Source organism: Daktulosphaira vitifoliae, unplaced genomic scaffold (genome assembly GCF_025091365.1).
Source record: "Daktulosphaira vitifoliae isolate Bord-2020 unplaced genomic scaffold, ASM2509136v1 Scaffold_1, whole genome shotgun sequence".
Taxonomy (NCBI): Eukaryota; Metazoa; Arthropoda; class Insecta; order Hemiptera; family Phylloxeridae; genus Daktulosphaira; species Daktulosphaira vitifoliae.
In genome coordinates, this window is record NW_026099572.1 from 44,372,792 (window position 1) to 44,392,924 (window position 20,133).

Genomic DNA, 20,133 nt, shown 5'->3' on the forward strand with positions numbered 1-20,133 from the left:
AAAAATAATTAAGAACAAAAAAAATTGTTTTAAATTAATACTGATTTTGATTATTAATAAGTTAAAAATAAGGAAAATGACATATTTCACCTATTTTTTTAATCGTTTGAAGTTGATTGTTGTAAATGTTTATAATAAAAAAAAAAAATGTATTTTACCATAACTTTGAGCTCAATTAGTAAGTTTGACATTGACATCATTAAATAGANAAAAAAAAAAATTTATTTTACCATAACTTTTAGCTCAATTGGTAAGTTTGACATTGACATAATTAAATAGAAAATTTTATGACAATTAAAAAAATTGTATCGTTAAGATCAATATGCAGTCAGAAAGTTTTATAATTACTATTTATTGTAAATTTATCAGAAAAGCTCAATATTTTTTTGCATTTTTATGGTAATAGATAACTTAAATAGAAGTAATAGTAATAATTTCCTAGTAACTTTTGTTGTTTGTAGAAAAGATTCTACAATTGAAATATTCAGAACTTAATTAATTTTAATGATTTACTTTAACTAAATGTACCAATCAAAACAAAGTTGTTAAGAAGATTTACTCAATTGAGCATATTATAAAATTTTTATTATATTTGAAAAAATCAATTGTTAATTCAGGAGAAAAAACATCATTTTTTTTAGAAATGATTTATTAGCAGCATGTTACAAAAAAATTTGTAATATTATAGTCTAGTAGTAGCACACACAATTAGAGTAAAAAAATTATTAAATTACAAAGAATAGCTATGGCAAAGAAATTATTTATGCAAAAACGGCAGCTACTTACAAACTAAAAACTTAATATAAAGATGAGATAAAATTTTGTCAAATGCTATGTATGGAGCGTACTACAATATGGCTGTGAAACATGGACCATCAATGGACAAGACAAGAAGAAGTTGGAAGCTATGGAAATGTGGACACGGAGAAGGTTGCTGAAAGTCAGCTGGACAGAAATGAAAAGTAACGTAGATATATTAAACCAAGTAGGGGAAAAAAGAATTCTGTTAAACGTCATAAAAGAAAGAAGTGGAAAAATGTTCGGTCATTTATTAAGGCACAATTCGTTTATAACAAATATATTTGAAGGACGAATAAATGGACACAAAGGTAGAAGTAAACCGAGGAGAGCATATATAGAAGAAATGATAAGACAAGTAGACTGTAGTCGATACATAGACATGAAAAGACTGGCTTTTAACAGAAAAGAATGGAGATCCAGATTTGCAACGACAAGGCAAGGTCTTCTCAAAGTAGAGAAGAATTGATATATTCAGAACTTATTTAATTTTAATGATTTGCTTTAATTATATGAACCAATCAAAACTAAGTTGTTAAAAATATTTACTCAATTGAGCATATTATAAAATTTGATTATAATTGTAAAAATCCATTTTGAATTCAAGAGAAATTAACTATCATTTTTTTTAGAAATGATTTATATAGCAACATGTTTCCAAAAAATTTGGATTATTATAATCTAGTAGTAGCACACACAAATAGAGTAAAAAAATTATTAAATTACAAAGTAAAATGATTTAATTTTGTATTTGAAACCTATCATATCAAACTTCATTCGTTAATAAATATTTTGAAAACATTAGAAATTAATGATTTTAATTGTCTTTATGGAGAACATGTAATAACTAACTGTTTAATTGATAAATTAGAATTTTTTTTCAATTTTTGAGGATAATATCTTCAACTAGATACGAATTGTAGTAATTTGACGAATCGTTGAAAAAAGTAGGTCAAGTTAGAGCGGAGAAAATAAATGATAGTCACAAAAATATATTTTCTCAGCTTTGCATCGAAGCTAAAACTTAAAATATAGTAAAATAATTTTAATACGAATAAGAAATTTCTTTTTACAAGGGGCGACTAAAATTATGGGATCCTTGATATTTATTGAAGTTATTGAATCTAAATGAGATAAAAATCAAACGAGTTAAAAATTTATACTAACTTAGAAATAATTAAGAAAAAACGCAAAAAATGCATTGCCTAAGGGGGGTTGGAACCTCGTACCCCAAACGTGTAACACATAAGTTTTATTTAAGGCTATTTAAGCTAGTTCAAATTTCAAAGTTATTTTTCTCGATTTAAAAGAAGCTAACAAATTTAAATAAGTTTAACTTTCTATGCTATATTAATTTTTTATTTATATAATATTTATGAAAATCTGTACTCCCATTTTCAGGTATTTTAAAATAAAATAAAATACAAAACCCAGAATTTTAACATAAAACTAGCAAACTTTTGAATATGGTAGTCATTTTACCATGAAGACAAATCCAGAGGTCAAATTTTTTTTTTTCATTTTATAGCACATAAAATAAGCTTTAATTTGATATATGTTTAAAGGACGCAGTATTTCCGGAACATTCTCAAAAATTAAGTTGAAAAAGTTAGCTTTTGTAAAAAAGTTGCTATTTTAAATATCCCCCCCCATGAGCAAGTTAAGTGTAAGATTTTCAAAAAAATGAAATCAAATGAAAGGGAAATATCTAAGGTTTTAGTATAAAAAAAAATTATGTTGATTTGTTTATTTTTGAAAAAGTTATGGAAGTTTTAAGAAAAAAAAGTGAAAAAAATAACAAAATTTACCGATTTTTAAATTTGTAATTTTTTTGAATATTTCTCCCATTTGCAGGGAATGAGGCAATATTTTTCAATTTTTAAGGGTAATGTTTCAATTAGATACATTTGTGATCTTTTGACGTATTGTTGAAGGATCATCATGGTAAAATTAATATCTTCTCAGCTTCGCATCGAAGCTAAAACTTTTTCTGATATCCCCAACTTATTTATTTTCGTGTTAGCGGTCTAATAAATATAATTCGGTTATAATAAAAAATTTTTTTTACTATTTTCGGGGTAATAATTAATTAAAATAATTGCCAAACTACTTTTTTCTTTCTTTGTTAAATAATAAAAAAGAAAAAAAATTGTGTAGTTGGGTACTTTTTATTATTTCCGCTCCGACGAATATTGGGTAACTTATTTATTTCCGTGGGTACGGTTTAATAAAATCGGTTTTTTATACTTTTGCGGTAATAAATAAGTTAAAAATGATCTAACTAGTTTTCTGTTAGTACTTTAACATATTTCCGCGGTATTATTCGGCTCCAAACTTATTTATTTCTGTAATGGCAGATTAATAAATACAATTCGGCTGTTTACATTTTTTTATATGTTTACGAGATACGGTAATTTCTCGAATAACGCCGTCCGTTATATATAAAATTTTCTTAAAAATAAACTTATTTATTTTCATAAGTTAAATGAAGTCAGTGGTTTCGCTAATTTTTTTGTTCTCGCGGTACGGTAACGTAAGCGCGTGTCGCCGGCCGTCACAAAAAATTTAGTACACTGAACAAAAAAAACTAAAATGGCAAAAAAAATGTTTTAAACATTCACAAATTAGTCCTTGAAAAAGTATGTTTGTTCAGTCGACTGCGCCAGTTGTTTTAGACTACAAATTAGAAATAAAATAAAGTTAATACTAATTTTATTTTATAACGGATAAGATCTCATTCATCTAATAATAATAATAATAATCAATAAAAAATAAAACATGCTTCTATTGTAAATAAAACATATATTATGCATTTTACTTACACTAGTGTAAATACAACGACACTTTGAATTACAGACTGATCAGCGGCCGCCGGACTTGATTCGTATTTATGTCAACGTCGACGGTCGCCGATAAACGATAAGACATCTCGGGTTTTGTTAATGTGCAATTTGGGGAAGCACAGCACGGCCGGTGTATTACCCTTTTTTTTCCCCCTCGACTGGCTTTATTGTGGGCCGCCCTGGAATTACCGTGAGGCATTACTTCAGGCCGACTTAATAATTCACACCACTACGTTGTGAATCAGCTCGAAATTAATCAAGAGCTGTTTCGCAACGTGGTGAGGTCGCCTCCCGTTAACCGGATCTCAAAGTAGGAACCGTTAGGGAGGGTTGGCAAAATCACTCACAAACAAAGACACAAAAGTAAGAACAAGAATCTAAAGCACCGGCTTAAAGCAGCGCCATAGGTCCTCCTGTGCCGGGTGGCGTGGCTGCTTCTGTCTCAGGCATTCCGTTTCCTCCTTCTTTAACAGGACGGATTCGGCGAACGCCTGGACGAGCCTCCACGCCTCCCGACTTCTCAACATCAGGTCCACCATGGACCAGACTCGGAACGTGGACCCTATTTGACACTCCAAAGAGTCCTGCTCCTGGGCCCACACCTCGCACCGGAAAAGGGTGTGCAGAACGCTGTCAGCCTCTCCTGGGCGATCCGAACAGAAGTTGCACGTCGGCGCGGCTGTTTTACGAATACGGTGTAAGTATTAGGGTGTATTACCCTCTAGATATCCAAATCAGTCCGATAGTAATACAATTTTTATTAAAAAAAATGTGTTCAATATTATAAATATATTCATAAATATAATTTAAAATTTTATATTATGAACCTTAAAAACCTACTTCTAATTAGGTGACTAATAATTTTGTTCAATACTTAAACAACGTTTAAAATAACTACTAAGAAAATCATTATAATTTCTTTGATTGTATAGAAACGCATACAGATAAAAATAAAATAATTCTAATGTGGTGAAAATATTGTTTTGTAATTGATGAAATCAAATATTTCTCATATATAACGAATGTTATGTTAATTTGATAAATTATTTATTTATTTAGTAACGCCAATCGGCTTTTTTGAAAAGATACAATAAACATACAGTATATAGTAAAAGTAACAGTGAAATAATTTAACAAATGTAAAAATAATAATAAGTGTATCTCCGTACAAAGCTAAAGATTATCATTATATTCACGCATAAGCTTAATTAAGGGTGCATTTTTAGCAAAATTGGAGCTGCTTAGAGGTAAATAAAATTGACACTGAAACCTAGTATTAAAGGGTACAAGAATATCAAGTTGTTCTAGTAAACGTAGGGCATCAATATCACCATTTAATAATCTATCGATAAAATATTTACCGAATTTTACACGTCTATATTCTAAGGACTCAAGATTAAGAAATTCGTTTATGGGACCGTAATCGTGGACTGGGTGTGCAATATTCAGGGTATAACCAGCGAAACCTAGAAATCTATTTTGAACCTTAGTAATTCGGCGTTTGTCAACTGCTGTGTAGGGTGACCAGATCAATGTTCCATATTGTAAAGTCGATCTAACAAGAGAACTATATAGAGCAACTAAACAATTACAAGATTTGAAATTTGAAAAATTACGACGAATAAATCCTAACACACGCAGAGCTTTACCAACTATGAAGTCAATATGTGGTCTAGAGTCTAGCGAAGGAACAAAAACAATACCTAAGTCATTTACTTGAGAGACACGTTTTAACTGTATTCTGTCAAGACAGTAATTGTGACTTATCATTTCACGAGTTTGGTAAAAGGACATGACTTTACATTTATCAACGTTATGAGATAAACCGACTGTCTTACACCAGATGACAAATTGATCTAAGACTTTTTGGAGAGTCAAACAATCATCACTCTTAGAAATTTTAAAGAATATTTTAGCATCGTCATCAAAAAGTAATATACGACATGGAGAGACAACAGAAAAAATACCATTTATAAAAATATTAAAAAATAACGGACCTAAATGACTACCTTGACGTACTCCACTAGGAGTAGGAAACATATTAGATGAATTGCCAAATAAATGGACAAACTGACTTCTTCCACTTAAGTATGATTTAATCCAAGACAAAAAGGTTCACCGACTCCTAATCGGTCTAAGATGAAAACTAAAATATTATGATTAATGGAGTCAAAAGCTTTACAAAAATCTGTATAAATTACATCAACTTGTAATTTAGATTCTAATACTTCATGGATATAGGACATAAAGTCAAGAGAACTAGTAATAGTGGAGCGTTTAGGGAAAAAACCATGTTGATCGACTGATAAAATTGATAAAAATTTTTGCTGAATATGTTTTAAAACAATTGACTCAAACAGATAAAAATAAAATAATTCTAATATGGTGAAAATATTGTTTTGTAATTGATGAAATCAAATATTTCTCATATATAACGAATATTATATTAATTTGATAAATTATCAGATCAGATAATTATCAATGATGATTCTCCATTTTCTAAACTAAATACTCGTAATTTTATGTTAATAGATTCTATGTTTTTTATGATTTTAACGTATATGATAAAAATTAGAAGAGGGTGGGGCAATTTAAAACCATTAAGTTTTAATTGAATTTCTTAAATAAAGTATTCTCCATAAAAACTTAAAGTTTAGTAAAAGTACTACTTGATACATTGACATATAACCATTGACACCAATGGTAAAAAGATCATTATTTAATTTTAATTATTTTAGAAATTAAAATTAGTTCCAAAATAAAATTAAAGTCATTTTTCCCAAGTCTGGGGCAATATTTCTAATGGTGCAAATCGACATACCTTAACTTAATCTAGGTTATGCTGGAAAATGTATTGATTTCTATTACTCAATGAAGAGAATCATCTGCCGTGTCCCTAAGGAATTTGGATGTATTATACAATTTTTTAATTGGATTACCGATTATTTAAAAAAAAATTTACGAATATTTAAATAAGAGGAAATCGATTTGTTTATTCCCTATAGTATGCTCCTGGATAATTATTAGGTTCATTTTTTTCAATAATTCAGCAAGTACAACTAATTGTAAGCAAATTATATTTATTTATGTGAAATTTCACATAAAAAAAAACAAAAAAACAACTCTTCCTTCTCATTATTGATCAAATATCCTATCCAAGTTCTACCCAAATTTGAATAAGACGTAAAATGTTAAATACATTGTATTCATGATATTTACTGAGATTTTCGAATAATTTTTCATTATTTGGTTTATATGTTTAAAAATATATCCATAAAATTTGCAAACATTAGTATATTTTTTAAATCATCAACTTTTCGCATATATATATATATAATATATATATTATATATATATAGTATATATATGTGTATACATATTATAGACATGATGATTATTTAAATCTATTAATGTAAACCTAAAAAATATATATGTATACATGTATGTGTTAATAAATATATTTTTAAAATATAATACAGGGATGCGAGTATAATAGATGGATCAATATGTAAGCATGTGTATTTTATGAATGTTTATTACTGAGAAATACAATATTATATTCAAAAATAATTCCGTCACTTATTGCTCTATTCCTATTTATGATATTTTTTAAATAAAATTATTATTTCACATTTGCCATTATTTTCTGTCATTATCGAAAGTAAATAATGAGTAATGTAATATACAAATTTTATAGCAGAGTTAATTTTATTAAAAAAACAGTACTAAATTATGATAAAAGTTAAAAAAGATGTTATAAGAAATAAATTCTAAAATAAAAAAAAATTTACCTATAATTTGGCTGTGTTAAATTATTTAATAATTATACGTTTAAAATACCTGCTATTTTTGTTAATATAGAACAATTCTTTATATCACCTTGAAAAAATTGTGTATTATACGTATTATTAATGATTAATATTAAAGATGTTATTGTTATGTGCAACTCTTTAATATTAAAAGGAAGATTACCTGCTACTTGTGTGATAGGATGTTTGTATTAGAAGGAATGGAAGAGAAAACGGGAAAGGGGAAATTTTTATAAACTACTGAATCACTGTTGAAAAACACAAACATGAGCGCAACCCTATCTCAAGTCTTACCAAACGAATGGTGATAAGGCTTCACTGATGTATTGGTAGTAAAAGTAATCAAAAATTATAAGCGGTGTATTAATCGAACGATTAACGTGTTAATATGTGAGAGAAGTGAGCACATTTGTGTAAAGACTAGTCGAAAAAATATTTAAATAAAAAAACTAAAAAACACGCTTTTAAAGCACATCGAACTAAAAAGTAAAAAATAATTTTTAAAATTAACTTAAAACAATAATGAACGAAAAATACTAGTATTATTGCGAAAAAAAGCATCGGGCTCTTAATATATAAAAAATATTGCACAAAGTACCCACGCTTTTTTTCACAATAATACTAGTATTTTTCTTTCATTATTGTTTTAAGTTAATTTTAAAAATTATTTTTAACTTTTTATTTCAATGTGCTTTAAAAGCGTGTTTTTTTAGTTTTTTTAAACTATATTTATTTTGCACTTTTTAGTTTCATGTTATCATAGTAGTTACTATCAATATCATGGTTGTAACGGGTAACGGGAAATCAGGGTTCGTTCCAGGGAGGGAATCTGAGAAACGGCTACCACGTCCAAGGAAAGCAGCAGACACGCAACGGGGAGGTAGTAACAAAAATGACGATATGGGAATCATTCCTCGTAATCGGAATGAATACTTTATATCTCTTTATTAGAATAAATCGTGTTAACATATAAATTTTAATAGTAATTAGAATACATATATATATATATATATAAATAATGCGACTTATGTACGTAAACGTATCATGCGCTAGGTATAGCCTTGTTTTGTGGGAGGGCGGTCGGGACTAACGTCATAAGTGAGGCATAAACGGCGCTAGGAATTAATACGTAAGCCGTATGACACGCGGATGGTATTGGTCAGTCAAAATAAAAATTTGTTTATATACATGTAAAAACGAACCAAAAAAAATTTCACGTCAATCAGACAAGTTGAACCCGTGCCTACTGTTAGAATAGTAGAAAACTCTGAGATTAAAATTAACGTAGGTTACTTAAAATAAAGTTTAATTATAAATTATGCGTTACATTTTGAAGATTTATTTTATAGAGATTTCAAATTAATAAAAAAAAATGAGTTTTATTAAATTAAGATTCTTAAAATAATAGAAAATTTTAGTGTGTTGGAAATATAAAAGATTTAAATGTATAAATGTTGAAATTTTTTTATTAAATAAGAATAAAGTATACATCATTAATAAAATCGTGATAAAAATATAATCTCAGGGGTTTCAAAGCTACTAGTTGGGCGCCACTTGTAATAAACCAAAAATAAAACGAAAGACCAAAGAAATGAATATAATAGAAATGGTTAAGTTAAATATAAAAATACATTTTGGTGGCTACTTTTAAATTATTATAATTATTATTTATTATAAGTTTTTGTAATTTGAATGTCTTCAATTTTATTTAAATTAATTTTCTCATTAATTGTTTCTCTCATTAATTATTAATGGTTTATCACGCAATAGATTGTTGGAAGTTCGAAAGCATAGGTTAAATTGTACTTACCTTACGTCCTGTGTAATAAAATAATTTTAAAAAGATGTAATGTTTAAAATATTATTTGATGTTTATTTTCATAACAAGAAAAATAAAATATTATTAATGATTGAACAAATTAAATTAAATTAAAAGATTCGCCTAAACAAAATTTACTTTAAAATTTCTAAGTGTCATTTAGTTTTAGAGAAAATTATTCTAAGTCCAAATTAATTAAAAAATCGACTAAGTCCCAGAGAGTGAAATCTTGAGTAGAGCATCGTAGATTTTGTGTATTTTAAAATCGTCAAAAGAACTGGTTTAGATGGGGAAAAATGGCTTTATATAGTGTGAAGGGGGTAGCCCAGCGATCTCTACCGTGATCCTAGAAGCTGAGGCTTTCTATTGTAATTGGTTAATTAAAAGAGGGTCCTTGAGTGTAGGCGTTACTTAATAATTTCTACAAGAGGGAGATTTTATTGTATAATTAAAGAGTTATTTTGTATCTTAAATAAGAGAACCCTGTTTTGGTGATCTTGTATAATCATGATATGTGACATACATGTACAAATGATAACATCATATTATATGTAATAATATAATATTACACTACTTGGGTTTGAAAATTGGACAATAGGGGTAGTTTTCTAGTGGTTTGTACTTAATGCGGAAATGAGCGATCATAGAAAAAAAATTATAGAATATAAATTGTTGACAATGTTATGGACTATAAGTTTAATTCTTACACATTTTTTTTAAACTCATTAGTTTTTGAGCAAAATTTAAAATTATACTATATTTTATCGATTTGCCGAAATTGGAATATTTACGAATACTACATTATATTTGACAAACATTTAGAGATACGAATACATCTTTTATACAAAAATCGTTTATTATTTAATTATTAACAATTTCTGCACAAAACCGTGGTGTGGGTTAAGCACCCCCTCCCCCAAATTAAAAATACACAGTTGAAAAAAAGTTGCTGATGTTACAAATGTATAAATTATGCTAATTGTTTTTTTCAGTTTCAAAATTCTTTACATCATAATAAAGTTGATTTTTTCCTGTAGGGATACTTATTTTTATAATTCTTGACAAATTGTAATAAATACTGTTTTTGATTTTCATCATTGGTTAAAATTCTGTTGTACTCTGTTATAAGCTGTACAGTGTAAAAAAAATATTGATTAATTCGATACATCAAACAGTTATAACAACATTTATGTATATTTACTAACGCAATATTTTAGCCTAGATGAGAAGTTGAGAAGGTATTAATTTTACTATTATGAAAAATATACAAATTTTTAAAATGAAACATTTTTTTCGTCAAATAAGAATGTTTTTATCTTTTTCTATATGCGTTACTCTACTACTAAAGAAATTGTGATGGTATTAATTTTAATACCATTAAAATTTTAAAATTACAAAGTTAATTATAAAAATATATTTGTTTTAAATATTATAGTATTAATATAATTAATATTTATTGTTTATGCATATATAACACAAAACATATTATAATATTTTCGCACTATTTTACACATTAAACAAATCTAAAGCTTTTGCATAACAAGTTAACATCTTCCTCGACTGATTTTAAAAATTTGAATAATACAGATTGATATACGTTATATTTTCGTCAAAGTTTTTAATTCATTAATTTACTTGACAATGTATCTATGGTTTCTGGCATGCAAGTAAAATGGAATTATTACGAAAATAAACTTAACAGCTAAAAAATGGCAAATTTCTATTATTTTATGTATNCTAAAAAATGGCAAATTTCTATTATTTTATGTATAGATATATTATTAATAGTGTTTCTAATTTTTGAAAGTTTTTATTAAGTGCCGCCGTACTTAGTTCCTCAGTAAGTAAGTATATCAAACTAATAAAGACGTTCCGAAGCTAAAAATATGAAATTAAAATGATTTTTAATAACTAACATTTTTTTTTAGTGCGTGACATTTTTGTAACACTTTTACATATTGAAAAGTGGTCAATGAAACTTATAAAATAATGTTTATTGAGAGATGTGTCATCACCAACGCTGCCATAGGGATGGCTTTGAACAAAAGTTAAAGGTCATGTATAAAATTTTATTTTATAATCCATAAGTATGCAGTATAAAATTTATATTTCTATTCATATAAATGATTTATTGTAGCATAATTAATTTATATTAAACTTTGGCTTTTCACGAAAGACATTTAGATGCGTCATTTATATAAAAAACACAAAATTTAATCAGTTGTATATAATAACTATTAAAGTAATACAAAAACAAGAATATTATTCTATTATTATAAAATATAATGCAAATATCATGTGATGCTGAAAATAATTGTCCAATGTCAAATGAAACTCTTAAATAAAGCTATGCAAAATTGACTATGGTATCTATTGATCCAGAGAAAAAAAATGTATTTTAATTTTTTTTTATTAGAGACAAATAATAAATATGCTTTTAACATAGTCCAAATCTCCAAAAAGTAACACATAGTATTTGCTTAATAAAAGTAATTAGATTTTAATAAAATTGTGGACCACCCAGAGTACGCATTTAGTGGGGACGTTAATTAAAGTATAATATTTTATTTAAATAAAATTTTAATGAAGTAAGAAAGGGATAGGATGTTTTTTGTTTAATATTATAAAATGTTAGAAATGATAAAATACTATAATTAAATAATCATATTATGTTGTATATTTATAAAGATTTGAGTAAATCACAGTTTAATAATTGCCTGTAAAAAAAATTATATACATATTTTATGACTTGTATAAAGAAATAATTTATAAAAGACTAATGTTTGATTAAAAAAAATAATAATTTGAACAAAATATGTAGTGGTCTAAAATAATTAATAATTAATAACAGTATTAAGAAAGGAAAATTTATAATAGTAATAAAAATAATGAATAAAATTATCCTGTGTGTAACAATAATTAACAAAAATAATAATCTAAAATGGCTAAATTTTAAATTTGATTTAAAAAAAAGAAACTAAATATACGTTTTAGTGAATAATAAATTATTAGATTGAAAAGTATATGTATAATATAATATTTTAATTGATAGTTGTTTGTAAATTACAAAGTAAGGAAGAACAATAAAGAAAAAAATATATTATGTATTACACTACCTAATTATTAAATCCAAAATTTCTGCACAATATGAAAACACCATCTTTAACATGGAAGTTTAATTGTTGGTCAATATGATTGTTATACGAAGAATTATATAGTAGTAGTTTCATTATATAAATATACTTTTTTAAGAAAGGTTCATCTTTTGATTCAAAAATGTTGTCTAGTTCAAGATGTGTGCATTTTGTAGCAAAATCATAAATTTTCTCAAGTGTGCTATTTATAAATTCATAATTTAGAATGTTGTCTGAATTATGAAAGTTGTTAATAGTAGTTAGTTCGTCAGTTAATAATAATGATTCGTTGAGAACATCGAGTACAATATTGTCATAAATACATTCAAAATAATTTAATGCATTAATCATACAAGACATTAGTGGTTTAAACGTAGAAAATATTTTGATTAATTTTTTCAAATTCGTCAATTTAGATTCCTCATCTGGGTGATTTGTATAGTTGAATGTCATAGCTCCATAGTAATCATGTAAAGGATTTAGTATATCTGTGTAAATTTTAGTTAATACCAATGAAGCACAATGCTTTGATAGTGCTATAAAATGAGTCTTTGTAACATTATTGATAGAAGTATATGCACAGATCATTTCTTTGATTGGTACTAAATCTCCATGTACGTCTATAATTTTAAAACCAATTATTTTATGCCATCCTATAGAATTAATAATATTATTAAATGCAGTAACTTCATCAGGATTTACTATTAGTTCTCGTTCTGGTTCTGGCTCTGGCTCTGGCTCTGGCTCTGGTTCTGGTTCTGGCTCTGGCTCTGGATCTAGTACTGGATTTATTTTACGCCGACTAAATATGCTACTAGTAAGACATATTAACATAAAAAAGAAAATTAATCGTGTGAGCAACATCATAAAAATCGTAATTAAAGAAAAAAATAAAAATAACTTACTTCTATAAGCTTTATACCATTATTCCTTTTAATTTATGTGTATAGAGTATTTACATTTATTAATAGTATATGTAAAATTATTATTTATGTATATTTGTTTTATTATTATTTATTCTGATTTATTTAGTCAATGGAAGTATTTTTCTGTTAGATGTTCATATATCATTATACAGCATAAAAATAAAATTATACTTGTCAAATAACATTTTTGAAACTTCTAATTCCAATTCAAAATTAAAAGTTTATTTATAAATTAAGTATTATCGTTTGATTTGCGGCACTACAGAACACACGCATGTAACAGTTTAGATTCAATAATGACACAATGAATCATTAAAGACATTCTATAAAAAAAAATAGTAACTATCTCTGATTTTTATATATTATACATCGTTGAATGCGTCTTAAACAGAAAAATCTAAAATAGAAATCTTTTATTAAAAAAACCCAGCACAGGGGGGTCGCGGCACAGTGGTGACGTGGCATAGTTGGATCAAGTATAATGATATCTGACAGTGATTAAAATCACTATCAAAAAAAAACGCTTCGATGCAAATCTTTAGATAGTGTTTAATTTTAAAAAATTGGTGGATTATTCCAAAAGCTTCATAAACTGCTAGTTCCTTATTAATATCCTGATTAAGATAAAGTATATCGAATGAAAAAAGGAATATTAAAAAATAGTATTTCCCATAAAAAAATTATATTGATCAATACACTTTATAATAAGTTATAACATTATAAAGTTAAAATAATAGAGAATATTTTTTGTTTTTCGGGACATTTTTTATAAAAATATTTAAAACACGTTAGACGACTAGCAAAGTTTATTAAAAATCTCTAATTTTCACTTAATGTCTAATTCATTGTATTCCATAAAGTAAAAATGGCCCTCATTAAAATTAAATTATCGACTTTTTTCGATAACATTCTAAATTATCTTCACTTTGTATTAAAATGTATAAAAGTTAAGAGTATTAATTACTTATTATATTAAGAGCATCTGCATGTGCTATATCAAATAAATCGTCCAAAGTTTCTGAAAACTGATTCTCTAAACTAACTTGCCATTTTGTTCTAGATTTACGATTTTTTGAACTGATCTCCATTTTTGATAAAAATTTTCTAATTTGGCTACACAATGTTGAGTGTCCCTTACAGGAATTCTTGCTTTTTCCCAAAAAATTATTGTTTCTTTTATAGCCAAATGTGCACTTTGACGCATATTTAATTTCACAACACGTAAATTATAAAAAAAAAATAAAAATACTTGTCTATTAGATGGCAATTTACCACCAGTTATTTGATTTGATTCATTCCCCACTAAATAAATATTTATTCTAAGTTTTGTAGCCATTATTAAGAATTGAAGAAATTAATTAAGCATACATAAATACAAGTATAAAATTTAAAAAATAGTGTATATAATTGAAATGTAACTGACAACTGTGATGTAATCAATAGTATAAGCCATAAAAGTAATTTCCCACTTCATATCTAGCATATTGGTATAAATAGATTTCGATAACAAGGTATCGTCCTATTTTATTTGGAGATTTTTGACAACTTGTTTTATTATAATGGCCAATACACTTAAATTAAAATTATTTTTTTAAGGAAATTAAATTTTGTACAACTTTCATATGAAACATATTATCGTATCTCTAATAATTTGTTCTAAATAATTAAATAACCATAAAAAAATTTATTTTGGGAGAAAAATTTTTTTTTACAGTTTTATTCATTTTTTTCAGGAAATAATGAACTTACGGAAAATTTGATTAAATTATTTTTTATGCAAAATTTAATGAACAATAATTAAGTTGGTATACGTTTTTACGCTACAGTCATCAAGTTTAAAGTAATTAAAAAAAACTAAAAAACTATCCTTTTTGTCAATTTGTAACCCTTTACAGTCACGTGAAGGGGTGGTTTATCATGATAAAATTTTACCCAAATTACTTTCTCATCATATTGAACAATATGGGGGAGTGAGACATTGAAAATAATTTAACTTTTTTTTGTCTAGTATAACTAAAGAACACCCTAATAAATATAAATGTAAATAAAAAGAAATAAATAAACACCAATATTTTATATGTGTTAGAATATTTATATCACCAAAAGTATTCGACCGAAAATAAGATGTATAATATTTTCAGTAATTACGAAAGAGGGTAAAAATGATGCAGATTTCATATAGAATTGTAACTAAGAATGAAACATAAACTCACGCACATTCACTTTTTGTATCTTGGTTGAGTATTCCAGAGAGCCGTAGAGATGCATGGATAGAATGGCAAGGCGTCCCAGTGTCCACTAGAGGCATGTTCAGAAATCGTACATAACCACCGCAAGAGAACCACAGTAAGAAAACCAAGCGCCCGAATTTGGGGAAAAATGGCCTTTTTATAGCCCGCAAAACTGGTTTAGCGATCTCTGGTGAGATTCTTGAAATATTTTTTGCTGTATTTGATTGGTTAATATGATAGAATCTTTTACGTGGGCGTTTTATGGAATGCGTAAGAGGGTGGTTAAATCTTGTGTAAGGGTATTATTTTATTATTCATCTTATCCACGGGGAAACACTGATTTGGTGATATATTTTATTAAATATAAGTATTAATTATTACATGTATTAAAATGTGATACTACAAAAATTAGTTTTTTATTCGCCGCGAAATTAATACTATCTAGACAATAACACCGTATTACCATTGCTGAGCAGTTACACTTAATTATATGATGTTCACAATAACTAATTTCATTAACTCATGTGTTAAATAGTACTATAAATGATAGGTCAATTTTTTACGTCACAACTGTAACAGGTTAACCATAGTCAAGAAATTAATAAAACACAAATTAAAATTATTTAATTTTGTAGTTGATACCTACTATCACATCAAAACTAATTGGAACTAATAAATACTTTTTCACACACTTTTAGTGGAAGTTTTTAACACATGAGATGTATTGGATAATGTTAATGGAGAACATCAACATTGGGGTATTACACGTTTTCAATATATCGCACGTGTTAAAAATTTCCACTAAAAGTGTGTGTAAATTTGTATAAGGAAGGTGTGTGTGTTAGATTTAAGTTATATTGTACTTTGATCAAGACATATATTGAAATTATTCATTCTAAATAAGATAAAAATCAAACGGACTATGAATTTTTTTTTACCTAAAAAAAAAAATTAAGATAAAAATGCAAAAAGTTATTTTGACGGGTGGGGTTCGACTTCGTACCCTAAGCGTGATAATTGTATTATAACCAACGCGGCCACCATACATTACATAAATTGGTAGTTAAAAAGAAAAATTTAAGCTAGTTCAAAAATTCAGTCGTTTTTCTTAACTTAGAAGAGGCAAAATATTCGAAATAAGTTTAAATTTAAAAAATTGAATCAAATTTACACTGAGTAAATTTACAAAAAATTTATATCAAATGAAAGAGAAATATCTAAAGTTTCAATATAAAAAACAATTATTTTAAAGAACGTTATCAACTTAAATTTTGAAAAATTCGTAATAGGTCTATGTTGTATTGGGCCTTATTATCTGCACCTATCTTATATATGTTCTTAAAAGTGTCTACGTATGAGAAAAACAATTTTTTAACTTTTATAATGGTAATAATATGTTTAATTAAATTTGTATTTATTTCATAATTGCAAAACGTTGAGCTTATAATATATAAAATTAGACTTGCCAATCACGTATTAAACGTAAATGTATATTATATAATTTACATCATGTGTTAATGTTTTATAATATTTAAATCATTTATACTATATATTAATCAGTAATGTAACTGGAGTTAAGTCCTGGGGAACAAGAAAATTTTTCCTTACAACCTCTAAACAAAATATAATTGTATCTATACTGTGTAGTTATTCGTTATCTTCCCTCAGACGTGCGGCAAAATGATTTTTTTAATGCAGCATGTTGATATACCATAGCTTAATTTATGTAATGCTTAAATAATCAATTAACAGGGAGTCATCTCCCGCCTCCTTTCCCCCTTAATTTTAACAGTAACTCAAGTAGAAAACCTATATCATTTTCTCAATTAATGTACAATTTACTTTATATTTACATAACAACTTATTGCTGAAAATAGGGAAAATCTCTAAAAATTATTATGTAAAATAATTAAGAATAATAACAGTTTTTATTTAGTTTTATAGAGTAGAGAAACTAAGAAATAACTATAAAATCTATTTCATTGAAACAACCTAAAAATAAAAAAACCCAACACAGGGGGGTCGCGGCACCGTGGTGACGTGGCATAGTTGGATAAAGTATAATGATATCTGACAGTGATTAAAATCACTATCAAAAAAAAAAACGCTTCGATGCAAATCTTTAGATAGTGTTCAATTTTAAAAAATTGGTGGACTATTCCAAAAGCTTCATAAACTGCTAGTTCCTCATTAATATTCTGATTAAGATAAAGTATGTCGAATGAAAAAGGGATTATTAAAAAATATTATTTCTCATAATACACTTATACTTTTCAATATGTCATAGAATTATAAAGTTAAAAATGTAAAATATAAAATCGAGAATTTTCACACAATAATAGCATTTGGTAGCCATTTTCATCGTGAAGACAAAATAAAGTCCGAAATTTGTTTTTTACATAATAAAGTAGATAACATTAGCTTTAATTTAATATATATAAAAAAGTGTCAGACTTTCCGGAACACTTTCAAAATTTAAGTTTAAAAAATTAATTTTTTGTAAAAAAGTTGTCATTTTAAGTTCCCCCCTGTGGGCAGGTAAAAAGTCAGATTTATAAAAAAAATATACCAAACGATAGATAAAGACATCAAGCACCTACAAAAAAAAAAGAATTATATTGATCCATACATCTTTCAAAAAGTTATAGCATTATAAAGTTAAAAATATAAAAAAGAATTTTTTTACAAAAATCGTATTTTTTTTATTAAGTTTAATGTCTATTTTCACTGTGAAGATAAGATAAAGTCCGAAATTTTTTGTTTTCATGATAAAGTATATTACATTAGCTTCAATTTAAGATATACTATTTTACGGTATTAAACATTGAAATACGTATTGAGAAAAGGACAGAAGAAAACGCTATCTTTTCAATATACTTTTGAATGAGAGTGATAAGTAATAATTGCCTTATCTAATTTCTTATCATGGTATTTATGCCAAGTTTGTAATGTTTACACACTATCATCATATGTATACACAGTAATCATGAAAAGATAGCGTTTTCTTCTGTCCTTTTCTCAATACGTATTTCAATGTTTATAACCGTAAAATAGTACATGAAAATTCAAATTTTCACAAACTTCAAAACGCTACAGAATATTTACTACTGAATATTAATAAGATATTTTTTTACTAAAATTTTTCTTAAATTCTACTCTACAAAATAGCTATCTTAGATTTTTTTTTTACTTTTTATTTAAAATTTTAAAATAATTAATATTTTTAATAAAATGTAAAAAAATTAATTATTGAGATATAGCTATAGACCTAACGTCTAACTATTTTTTAAAAAAAAATCAACTAAAAATATTAACTGGATCAAAAGTTATTTAAGTTGTCAGTGAGTGGTGGGCCACTCTGTATATAAAAGTGTCAGACCTCCGGAACACTTTCAAAAGTTAAGTTTAAAAAATTAATTTTTTGTAAAAAAGTTGTCATTTTAAGTTCCCCCCTGTGGGCAGGTAAAAAGTCAGATTTATAAAAAAAATATACCAAATGATAGGTAAAGACATCAAGCATCTATAAAAAAAAAATTATATTCATTTGTTCATTTTTAAAAAAGTTACGGCATTTTTTAGTAAAAAAAATTGAAAAATTTTCGAAAATTAGCAATTTTTAAATTTGTAATATTTTCGGAGGTTTCTCCCATTTACGGAGAACGAGGGAAAATTTTTTAATTTTTAAGGGTAAAGTCTTCGACTAGATACAATTTGTGATCTTTTGACGTATCATTGAAAGAAATCGGTTCGGTGAGAGCTAAGAAAAAGTGGTAACAGACACAAAAAAAAAAAAAACACATCTTAGTAAAACCTTCGCATCGAAGCTAAAAATCTTTAATAAAATTAAAAATGAAATGACCTCATAATTATTTGTCCTACCCAAAAGTGTCTGGTATCAATTTGCACTGCTTTTAATTCTCTCTAAAGAAAAGAAAATAGTTAAAATGTATTATAAAAATCATAATTGTGCTTACATATTATCATTTTGCTAATGAAATTTTAAAATTAGAATCAGATAGGCTTTAGTAAGTTCAAAAAACTTTAAGCTTTGTCTCAGAACACTTTACTTAAAGTATTTTACACACGCTCGCAACAGTTTAGGTTCAATAATGATACGATAAATCATTACAAAACATTCTATAATGCACCGATTTATTGTACTTCTTTTCTAATTCGGACAATTTTGTTGATGTCTAATTATCGTATTATCATCACCTATATTGTATGTCAAAATTAGCCGATAAATATAATATAGATCTAATTGTAAATAGTTTTTATGAATTTAAAAATAATCTAAGTAATTTAAGGTAATTTAAATCTTAAGAATGTTATTATATATTATTGTATATTTGTATATTGTATACTTTAATATTTAGTTTTTGATTGGATTAAGGTCCATAGGAAATATACAGGGTGTTCAGTAAGTTAGGAAACAGTTAAATTGTTACAAACAATCAGTACAATAGAAATTCGTTTCCTTATTTACTGAACACTCTGTATAAAAAAAAAAAGACATACGCAAATTTTCTAATAATACTGACCTATAAAAAATGGTAGCTATTTCTAATTTTTA

The 20,133-nt window shown here is 26.3% G+C and overlaps 2 protein-coding genes across 2 annotated transcripts in view; both read right to left on the bottom strand.

The window, feature by feature from the left end:
* Positions 1-20,133, bottom strand: part of LOC126901170 (uncharacterized) — a 45,194-nt gene that overhangs the window by 14,917 nt on the left and 10,144 nt on the right. The window lies entirely within an intron of this gene.
* Positions 4,815-5,681, bottom strand: LOC126893661 (uncharacterized). The gene has a single exon (XM_050664075.1). It carries the CDS (start codon positions 5,679-5,681, stop codon positions 4,815-4,817), a length of 867 nt encoding a protein of 288 aa, XP_050520032.1.